The sequence below is a fragment of the Fomitopsis serialis genome, assembly GCF_022376445.1.
Source record: "Fomitopsis serialis strain Sig1Antser10 chromosome Unknown B0H18scaffold_500, whole genome shotgun sequence".
Classification (NCBI taxonomy): domain Eukaryota; kingdom Fungi; phylum Basidiomycota; class Agaricomycetes; order Polyporales; family Fomitopsidaceae; genus Fomitopsis; species Fomitopsis serialis.
The window spans coordinates 1-10,057 of record NW_025955460.1 but is presented as its reverse complement, the minus strand read 5'-3'; the positions used below and the strand labels follow the sequence as shown (position 1 = coordinate 10,057).

The following is a 10,057-nucleotide window of genomic DNA, read 5'->3' as shown; positions in this document are numbered from 1 at the left end:
ACTCCGCAGTTGAGGGCAACCACACGCAGGGCCCCCACTACGACGGGCCGGTGCCCCGAATGGTGCAACACGACATTCAGCAAGGCACTGTGCTCCGTGCGCGATTGGAGGCTTTACGTGAGCTGCAGCGGGCAAACAGGCGGAGTGGCGCGATTCTCGCCAAGATGGCGAAGTACTACGGGCCCGCGGACGAGCAGTAGTATATGTGTACTATAAATTTGGCTTCCGGGTTGCGATCCAATGTATATGAAATATGTCACCATGGCTCAAATTCCGGAAAAGGAGCGGGCAACGACATAGGAGCCGTAGCGTCCCATCCAGCCTCTGCAATCATGAGTGTCTTCCCATGTCCAACGATGGACACTCGGTTTACCAGCAGCTAATAATGGGCCGGCTCGGACAGGGTGGGGGCGAAAGTGGTGGGCCGAGCAGGGTATAATGAGTCGATGTGGAGTCGGCCGACAAGCTATCAACGCGCGGTCTCATGGCGGCCGACTGGTTAATGATGTTGCAGTCTCATATCGGCCGACCCGCTGAATAAGGCAAGTCTCATGCCGGCCGACAGGGTGGTACCGAGTGACACATTCAACGGCCGACCAGTACTTGATGTGTGATTTTATGAGGGCCGAGCGGGTACCAATGGGGTCGGCCGCCACTGCACCAGTGGGTTGTCTGACCGTCGGCCGACCCGCTAACCCAGCAGTTGACTGGACCATGGAAGCCGCGCTGGCGAGCTACAATAGTCGGCCGGCTGAACATGTATAATCAGATCGGATGCCGGCCGACCCGATAGCATTAACTCCATCGGATGCCGGCCGACCCGACAATGTTGCCAGAGTCTGAAACGTCGGCCGCCACGGACAGAATGGCTCTGTCATTCTCTTCCGGTGGCGTCGGCCGCCTCGTCGCTGACACGCCCGTCGAACACGTCGGCCCACCGGGAACCGACCGCTGGAGTCGAACGGTCGGCCGACGTCGGGTGGCCGGGCAACAATAAGTGAATCTCATGTCGGGTGGCCGGGCAACAATGGACAGTTTAGCTAGATGGGCTCGCGTTTGAATGTGACCCACGAGTGTGCAGCGACTCCACGCCATGCCCGAGGGAGTAAACGGACGTACTGTATACTTTTAAATGGTTCGTCACCCAAGTGTGACTGTGACCGGCCTGACGAAAATTTGTGTTCGTCAAATTACCCGATTGGGTATACTGCCTACCTAATTGGGCGCGTAGCGCCGGCGCCGCAGGTCTAGCGCCCGTCTCAAAGGCCCTGTGACACGTTATTCACACCGGATTTTCGTTTCATCGGGGCCGCCTGTGACACGTGACTGACGAACCATTTAAAAGTATACAGTAGTCTGCTTTCTCGATAGAGTAGGCGCGATAGCGATAGCCCCGGTGGTGTGCGGCGTCCAGTGCGTGTATCACGGATGCTTGATCTTGAGCCTCGACGTAAAATGAGTCCAACAAATGCCTTGCCTCAAAGGGAGTAGAGGCTGAACGATCGGCGTCGGACGAGGGTAGGAATACGGAGTAGATACCTCCGTTTTGGGGGTTGAACGCTGATTCGCAAATAATCTCGAAGAAGGTGTTTGCATTGCCCATCGTCTGACGTTACTTGAGTACCTGGTAAACCCAAAGACCATGACCATGTACCGTCTCTACGCGCATGATCGTCCCCGTGAAGGTATCAGGCAACAGGTCGGCTTCTTGTAGCCTCGAGACCTCGGCCAAGCCCTCGATTGCGTCAAGCCTCCGACGCGACGCGTATTTCCGAGCCTTCTCCATGAGCTTCCCGATGTCGAACTCTTCCCGGACTCGAGTAGGAACCGGAAGGCGTTGACGAGCCACGGAGTTGGTGTCGTCGCCGTCATCGATGAAGTCTGAGATGTTAGTAAGGTACATATAGTGCTTCGAAGGCCACCGACGACGTACCATTGTCCCTCTCATCGTCATCTTCCTTGTTGTCCTCGTCGTCCTCATCCACCTCTGCCTCGATATCGAGAAACCGATGACCCGCAGGTCGCCTGCGGCGTCGTCTTTTCCGTGGAGGAGAACCATCCCGATCCGCTGCCGATGATGGTTCGTCCCGCTGTGCCACACCCTCAGGAGTTGGTGGATCATGCGGCACCACCGTCAGACCATTAGTTGGTCCGACCACTACCCTGCCCACACGATCCCCATTAGGACCATATGCCGTCGCCCATAGTGCACCAGGGACAAGCTCCTCGGCACAATTTGACGGTATGGCTGCAACCTAAGTCGCCAAATCCAATCAGTGTACGGCCTCTCGATCACGTTGATTAACTTACGAGCCGATCGCCAGACCCCTCTCGATTGTTATCTGACATTGACGAATACAGTAAGACGCTTGAAAAGGGACGCGATGTACGAAATGTGTAGTGTGAGGAAGATAACCGGGAGCGGCAGCCACAACCACACCATGAGCACGTGCATACGGAACCGCATTACCATATATGTACCATGATTTCACCGCACGACCACATCGCCCCATGTAGGGCATGAAAGGCGCGTATTGTACGGTATAGGAAGAGTTAGTAAACACCACATGAACACATCTACAAATAAATAACGCCCTCATCACGCGGAGACCCACTCAGCCAAGTTTGAAAGAACAGTCTGAACCATCTCACTGTCCAACCGGCCACCCCACCCTCAACTAGAGTGTTCAACATGTTGAAAAGTATGGTGACGGCGGAGACGGCCAACAGGACCATCGGAAGTGACAACCCATCTTTGGCTGAACCAAGACGTTGAGATGCATCGGTCTTTGAGACCTGGCAATACTGCATGAGCTTCTGCACCCTGCAGTGCAAGGAGACTTGCCTTGGGTTCAGCCCACACGAACACCACACCTCCGGATTGTGATCCCGTCGCCGTGACCACCATTGCGCCCTGCTCATTCCTGCCAGTCTATTGACGACATGTCAGTGAATGTCTAACTCCAAGCGCAGCGATTTGACATACCGTAAGAGTTTGAATGGGACCTTCCACTGCGGAGCGTCAGATAAACCGATCATGCAAGCGACTTGGCCACTCACCGTTGGCGTGTCTCAACGTGTCCTGAACTTGCCCGGTCAACGCGTCGAAGATCCGCACCGCACCGCATTCACCGCCCACCACAATCTGTGTTCCTTCGACACTCAGCATGAAGATCTTGTACGGCAACGACATCGTGTACTCGAACGTGTCGGCGTAGTCCAGCGTGGGGAAATGGTAGCGGTCCACTCCATTCACGAGATTCGATACCAGAAAAAACCTCCCATCGGCAGACAAAGTCGCATGGCCGCTAAAACATGATCAGCACAACCCAACCACGCAAGGTAATGATGCTCACATCCTGTTCTTGATCGTCGTCGACCACTTGAGCGTCCAGGGTTCTATCGTATAACACGCTCTGATATCCACCATCAGTTGCAGACTCATATCCTTGAATGATTCTACGCACATTTCATGAGTCTCCAAGAACGTCGCCAGAATGCTTGCGCCGTCGTCGCAGAAATGCACGGTGCGCCCCATGAACGCACGACGGGGCGCATCCTTCACCATCGTGGATAAAATACCTGGTTTCATGTCAGATACGCATCACAAACGAGCACGACGCACGTACCCCTGTCGTCAATACGCCACACGCATGGGCTACCGTCGCCGATGCTTGCAATGCGACGGTATTTAGAATTGAAGCGGATGTCCTGGACTTGCCTCCCTCGGTGTGCGTCGGTAAGTGACACAAACACGTATTGACCCTACAAATCGTTAACGCATCGTAGAGTAACATAATAATCGGTACTCACACGGATGGGACTCCATTTGTAGACGTGAATTGTACCGTTCGAGCAGCCGTAAGCAAATCCATCGTCCCCTCGCCCCTCGAAGTCAACCCAGCACACCGATCCGATGGCCCCATGAAACACATCGCATATTTCCTGTTGAAGCTCTCCAGTGACGACGTTCCAAATCATGAGTTTTGCGTCGCCGCCTGTTCAATTGGACTGATAAGCAAGTAGATCACATGCTAATGAGGAATATACTTACCACCAGTAAGAAGCACTTGGCCGTCGGAGCGTAAGCAAACAGCATAGACAGGACCAGTGTGCCCGATGAGCGTGGTGCGTTTTTCAAGCCTTGATCGCTAATCAGCTTGACATACGACACTATAGAAAGACGACGCACATGTTCTTCCGTGTATGTGAAGATGCTTCGCCAGCTCCTAGGGCAGTTTATATACAGGCACATCGTCACCGCGTGTTATCACGGCGTGCAACGATGCACCCTGATTGAGAGGGACAATGAGTGACTCATGGATCACGTAGGCTGGACAATAGGACTTACGGGACGCGAGTGCGAGCAATTGCTGCACCGCCAGGGCACCGAGGGCCACAACCGACAACGGGATCCGCGCGACGTTTCCCTGTACGGATGATCAATAAGTGACTCATGGGTCGCGTAGGCTGGACAATAGGACTTACGCAGCGCTAGTGCGAACAGCTACGGCACCACCAGGGCGACACCCGACAGCAGGATTCGCACGACGTTTCCCCTTACGGGTGATCCGACGAGCGCAATAAACAATAGGGCGGGGCAATGAATAGCCCGTTGTACAATAAGATGTGACTCGATGTACCCGGGAACCTCTAAACGAGTTTGTTAACCGCTGTTCAACACCGAGAAGGGATGCGAAACGGACGGTTCTAATCTCTCTAGTCTAGTTTCTATAACCAATACAATAGAAGCGATACGTGCGGTTCATATCTCTAAAGTCTAATATCTATGTAGGCGACAAAACAGATGCGAAACGGATCGTTCAATTCATTACAGAGAGGTGAAACAGATCGTTCAACTCTTTACAGACCGTTAACTACGGAAGCGTCCCTTTCAAACCGTTAACTACGAGAGCATCCCTTTCAAACACTACTTGTATCAGACCGTTTATTAACCCATTGCTACGCTAACTATTGACCGAAGTGTACACTACGTGAGAGGAGGGAGTGGGAGGAAAGAGAGAGAAGAGGCGCCGACACCGCCATATAACGTAGCGGGTGTTTAGGGCAAGCCACATTGGTTTAGGGCAGGTTACCCGGCCCGGCGATCGCCCGTGCCCGCTCATCCCGATCCGGCCAGTGGATGAGCGCTCGCGGAAGACTGATTAGATAACAAAGCGGAGCATACAAATTCTAGTACTTGTGTAACAGACGTAATAAAGGTCTACAATACAGAGGCTACAAAACCGGCTCCCACTTCACGCACTGCGAACCCGACTTGATCTCAATAGACATCAGAACAGAGCCCGCATTTACGATAGCGTTGATCGTATCCTGACGATTCACGCTCCCTTCAGCCTCCGTGTCGATCGCGCCTTCTTCAACTTCCAGTTGTTCGATCCTGGAGAATGTACGTAGCAGGCTTGGAAGCGTCATCTTCGAAGCAAGTAAGTAAAGTTCATAGCAACAACGATATAACCTCGTACCATGAAGTGTTCGCTGAAAAGATAGTGAGCGTCCTTGACGCCGCTCTGAGAGATTACCAAGCGAGTGAGCGAGTGGTAGGGATCCGGACCTGCAGGGGCAGGCACTGCGCACCACGGGGCAGTGCACTGCCCGACAGCCTGAGGGACTTCGATGGAAACCCACGAGAGGTGTTCCATATCCGCAATTTTCTGAAGGACGTGTTCGACACACGGCTGGAAGGGAAAGCCGTTGCGTACATCGGGAAGGATTCGGAGGTCCGTCAAACGGGACGACGTGCCCCAGGGCGCCGCACCAACCAGATGAACCACGTACGACAATGGGGCCTCTAGGGTCCGCAGACAGCGGAGGACCTGGTGACGAGCGGGTAGCTTGGGAGGTACGAATGTCTTGAGCTCCGAGTCGGAGTCCGCTCCGATGTAGAGGGACTCGAGAGCTGGATGGTTCAGGAGGAAGGTAGAAAGTGACAGCATAGAGAGAGTACCCCCCTCGACAGTGAAAACCCGTAGAGAAGGTAGCTTGAAGTGCGAGAGGAGGGAGGACCAAGACGCCTTCTCGGATTGCTTAGAGAGGCTGAGTTCTCTGAGCGCGGAGGCGTTGATCACCTGTAACGTCCACCGAATGGTCTCCGCGTCGAAGAGGACCGGCGCATGAGGCCGGAAGGACTTCAGGTTCGGATAGAGCTGCGCCGGTGTTGCATGCCGCTTCAAAGATTTGAAGGGCCCTACGTTGCGTAACACGTCGTCTTGCTGTATTCGCAGTTCGGAGACACCGGATTCGATGACGCCTTCAAAGAGGGCCCTCCAGCACTCCGGTTTGGCATCGCTGCAGAAGCTGAGGAAGACGGTTTCAACGGCGACGGTTTTGGATCGCATGACGCTAAAGAAGTCGAGAACCGCACGGCATTGCACCTCTGCGCGGTCCGCGATAGGTGAAAACACGAGTAACATGAACGACGGGGGATGGAACTCGAGCCACCTGCATAGGATACAAAGGCCGGTGAACGCATCCTCGTCAGAGAGCGTTAAAACACGTTCCCCGTTCGCCTTGAGACCCTTCCGCTTGAGCAGAATCGGTGTGACGATGACGTGGAGCCGTTTGTTCACGAGAGACAAGGAGTGCAGGTCGTCGTCGTCGAAGAGCGGCTTCGCGACAGCCTGCACAGTTTCCACCGGCAGATGCGCTGACGCGACCGAAAAGAACACTAAAGCCACACAAAAACCCAACCGTGAGGTCGAGCAGTGGTATGCGAGGCCTCTGCGTCTATGAGATGTACGGGGGACTGTACAGTGGTCTAGGTAAGAAGGAGGAGGACGGACAAGACTCCGAACGACGTGGGAGAGCTTCGAAGATGTCGAAGACTGCTCGAAGACGAGGGCTAAGCCTCGGAGGTAGGAGGGAGGGTTTCGGCAGACGTGTCGAACGAACGGTGACAAGAGAGGCGAGCGACGGCAGGAGAAGAAGTGTAGAGCCTCTCGGGGCAACTACGAGCTGGCGAACGTACTGGCGAACTGACTGACTGACTTCGAACGTACTGACTGACTGGCGAACTTGCTGACTTTCGAACGTACTGACTGGCTGACGAACCTCGCCGACGCGAGGTGAGATTGAGAGGGTAAGGGGGTCTCTGAGATTCGAAGGGAACAAGTCCCAGAGTATATACAGGAAAATACGGTCCGAAGACCAAGAGAGCCAAGAGAAATACAAGACATGATGAATGAAAGAGATAAGGAAAGCAGCCAATCGGAGAATGTCACAACGCTCGACCCGGACCTACTAACACATGAGAGAATCCAACTCGGCCTTCCGCAGGTTCCGCATAACGGGCGACCGTCCCCGAACGGCGAAGGTCATAACCGGGGCCGGTGACAGTCCTCGAAGATATGAGACAGCTGCAGGAGTTCGCCTGACTTACACGAACATGCCGCACCTCGACCCAACTTCCGAAGCGTATGCTGCCCGCTACTACCGCCTCCTAGAGGTCCTCAAGACCGAGGGACTTGTCGAGCCGCGATACGATGCCAACAGTCCCGGAGAGTGGCTGGCTTGGGCCCACGGAGTCCGTTGGATGATTGTACGTGCCTCCGAACTTAGACTATCGTTCGAACCATCGAACCGACCTTCGAACAGCGATTCTTGTTCGAGTCCCGCAGCCGGGCCATCCTGCTAGCGAACGATACGCTTCCTGCTCCTAGGTCGTTCCCCGAGATCGACGAGTTGATGCGTTACCTCGACGAGGTCTTTCACCGCGATGGCAACCAGGGAGATATCCTAGGTTCGCCTTACCCTACGATCGCCTGGTCCGAGACCTTGGTACTGCTCGAACAAGTCAACCAGGCCGAGCGTCGCCCTCTCGCGAACCCGCAGTATCAGCGCGAGTCGTTGATCCTGTCCGACTTCCGCCAGCTGCCCGACAACCTCGAGTCCATGGGTCGAGCGATTCACAACATCGCAGTCGACCAGCGCCGCACGCACGGCACCCTCGTCGGGTTGCTCGAAAGCCTGCTCGAGCGCGTCAACACTGACCGTAGCTTCGACGCCGGTCCGTCTGTTCGTAGGGGTAGGGGTGGTGGTCATGGGTGTGGAGGTCGAGGACATAGATACGAGAGTTGCCGAGGCCGTCACTAGTTAGTTTGACGTAGCCATGTACTTGCCCCGGAGTCCTACCAATGTAGCGACACTTCTAAACCGCTCGCCTCTGCCACTAAGGGTTCCGAACATTGACGCTTGAGCTTCGAACATCGGGCGGTTCCCTCGAACGGACGGGCAGTGCGTCGACCGTTCTGACTTAGTGTACTGTTGTATCGACCGTAAATGGCGTTTTCGGCGGGTAGGTGAGCTAAGGGCTCATCAGCGCGATGTAATCGCCTGTAATCGAGGCGAGCCTGCCGCCCCTCGGTGCCGCCGATGTCGTTGCGACCGTAAACGAGTGGCCTTGTTCCTGGGTTGAGACCAGTTCAGCGAAGTTGCTCGGCGAATATAACGAAGCACATGCCTCCTCGTCTGTGGCGGAGACTCTGAGGCGTTTAGAAGGACGCTTCGAAAGCGCCTTTACAAACGCCTCTTGCGCAAGATGAATTCTTTGCATCGACACGTCCGAAGGCTGCTCCGTGCCTTCGTCAGCCCTCCGACGCAATACACTCATTCTCGGTACTTACGAGTCTAGTCACCCATGTCTTCGGTCTATATGCTCCCTGGATAGAAGCTTAGCAACGAGGTACGTGTGCGTGTTACCTTGACTTACCGGTACCGGTCCGAGGATAGAATCTACCGAATCTTGCAGGTCAAGTCCGAAATGGGGCGGGTTCTCTCCTAGCCCGTCTTGCGTCCTCGGTTTGTATGCTCCCTGGAATGGCTTTCAGTGGATTAATATGTGAGCGGGGTGTCTGGACATACCGGGACGAGGTCGGATACGGTACTCTCCCTGCGCATCAAGGAGGTGCGTACCAAGGAGGAGCTGGCGACGTCGGTATCGGTACTGAGGAGGTTTCCCATAGCGTAGTTTGCGATGCGGGGTAGCGTTTGCGGAGATCTTTGCATCTGCCCAATAGTCTGAGTATATATAATCCTGGCGTGCGTTCACCGTCCATCCGGCCTGTCAGCCCCGACGAAGCACGGACACGTACCGAACAAAAGCAATGAACAAAAGCGTACTCGGCGCATCAGCCGGGGAAACGACGAAGGTCGCTTACCATGGCGCTGCTTCCACATCAGCGACGAGTTGATGCGCCTTCCCTTTTGTTCTTGCTTGGATGGCGTTTACAAGCGGGCCTCGGTGACAACCGTTCCAGAGTCACATTGTTGAGTGATCGGCAGGTCTGGTACGCGCACCGTATGTAGCAGGCTCCGACGACCGCAGCATGCGTCGCGATTCAGAACAATGGACAATAACCGTCAATAGGGAATGTCTGACTCATGATGGGAATGGAGATACTGACCGCCTTTGCAAAGCACTCACTCACTCGTCGCTGTCGTCCCTTCCACTATGGCACCCCAAACAGTGATGTGCAACTGTTCTACATGCAAGGGTTCTCCCCTCGCGTATAACGAATATCGGCATCACCAGACAGAAGAAAAGCGTCGAGAAGAAGTACGTCAAGAGGAGAAACGTTGCACAGACCAGTTGATTGAGGAGAAGCGCAAAGAAGAAGAGCGTGCAGTGAGTATAGCCCATCCGATAAGGCAAGAGATCGTGCTCACACCATCCCAAAGATCGCCGAGGCCAAATTCGATGCCATGCTTGACGAATTGACGTATATGACGTTGACGGATGACGGGCTTGAGACGGGTAACACCCAGCACAACACAATGTGGGGACGAGGCGTGGACGACTCACCGTTGAGTATGTTTTCAGCTCTCTAACGCGCTGGCACAATTACTCACCGGCGATTCAGCAACCCGCTCCACGAGCACCATACGCAATAACCCTCCTCCCATCCCCAATCCTGAGCCGCTGCACACACCGCCAGTAGAGCCCTGGCCCGAACTGGCGCTCCTAGACTACGAACTCGACGATCACATCAGGCTCTGCGACGAGGCGTTCTCGAAGGGCCTACAGGCCCCTATGAAGAGC

At 54.8% G+C, this 10,057-nt stretch overlaps 4 protein-coding genes across 4 annotated transcripts; 1 reads left to right on the top strand and 3 right to left on the bottom strand.

Moving 5' to 3' along the window:
• Nucleotides 1–3,466: 3,466 nt before the first annotated feature.
• On the bottom strand, nt 3,467–4,133 carry B0H18DRAFT_850916 (WD40-repeat-containing domain protein; the record flags this gene model as incomplete). The annotated part of the gene is made up of 4 exons (XM_048039609.1): nt 3,467–3,582; nt 3,630–3,765; nt 3,814–3,998; nt 4,055–4,133. Coding segments are annotated over 4 exons (516 nt in total), but the record flags the coding sequence as incomplete, so codon positions are not given.
• A 949-nt stretch (nt 4,134–5,082) lies between these two features.
• On the bottom strand, nt 5,083–6,434 carry B0H18DRAFT_963550 (uncharacterized protein; the record flags this gene model as incomplete). The annotated part of the gene is made up of 3 exons (XM_048043167.1): nt 5,083–5,161; nt 5,267–5,436; nt 5,487–6,434. 3 exons carry the CDS (start codon nt 6,432–6,434, stop codon nt 5,083–5,085), a joined length of 1,197 nt encoding a protein of 398 aa, XP_047884500.1.
• Nucleotides 6,435–8,323: 1,889 nt separating this feature from the next.
• B0H18DRAFT_1130419 (uncharacterized protein) lies at nt 8,324–8,979 on the bottom strand (the record flags this gene model as incomplete). Its single annotated transcript, XM_048035471.1, has 4 exons — nt 8,324–8,587; nt 8,643–8,678; nt 8,729–8,830; nt 8,881–8,979. 4 exons carry the CDS (start codon nt 8,977–8,979, stop codon nt 8,324–8,326), a joined length of 501 nt encoding a protein of 166 aa, XP_047884499.1.
• Nucleotides 8,980–9,469: 490 nt separating this feature from the next.
• Nucleotides 9,470–9,846, top strand: B0H18DRAFT_1130418 (uncharacterized protein; the record flags this gene model as incomplete). Its single annotated transcript, XM_048035470.1, has 2 exons — nt 9,470–9,643; nt 9,697–9,846. The coding sequence occupies 2 exons, from the start codon at nt 9,470–9,472 to the stop codon at nt 9,844–9,846; spliced, it is 324 nt and encodes a 107-aa protein (XP_047884498.1).
• Between the last annotated feature and the right edge of the window lie 211 nt (nt 9,847–10,057).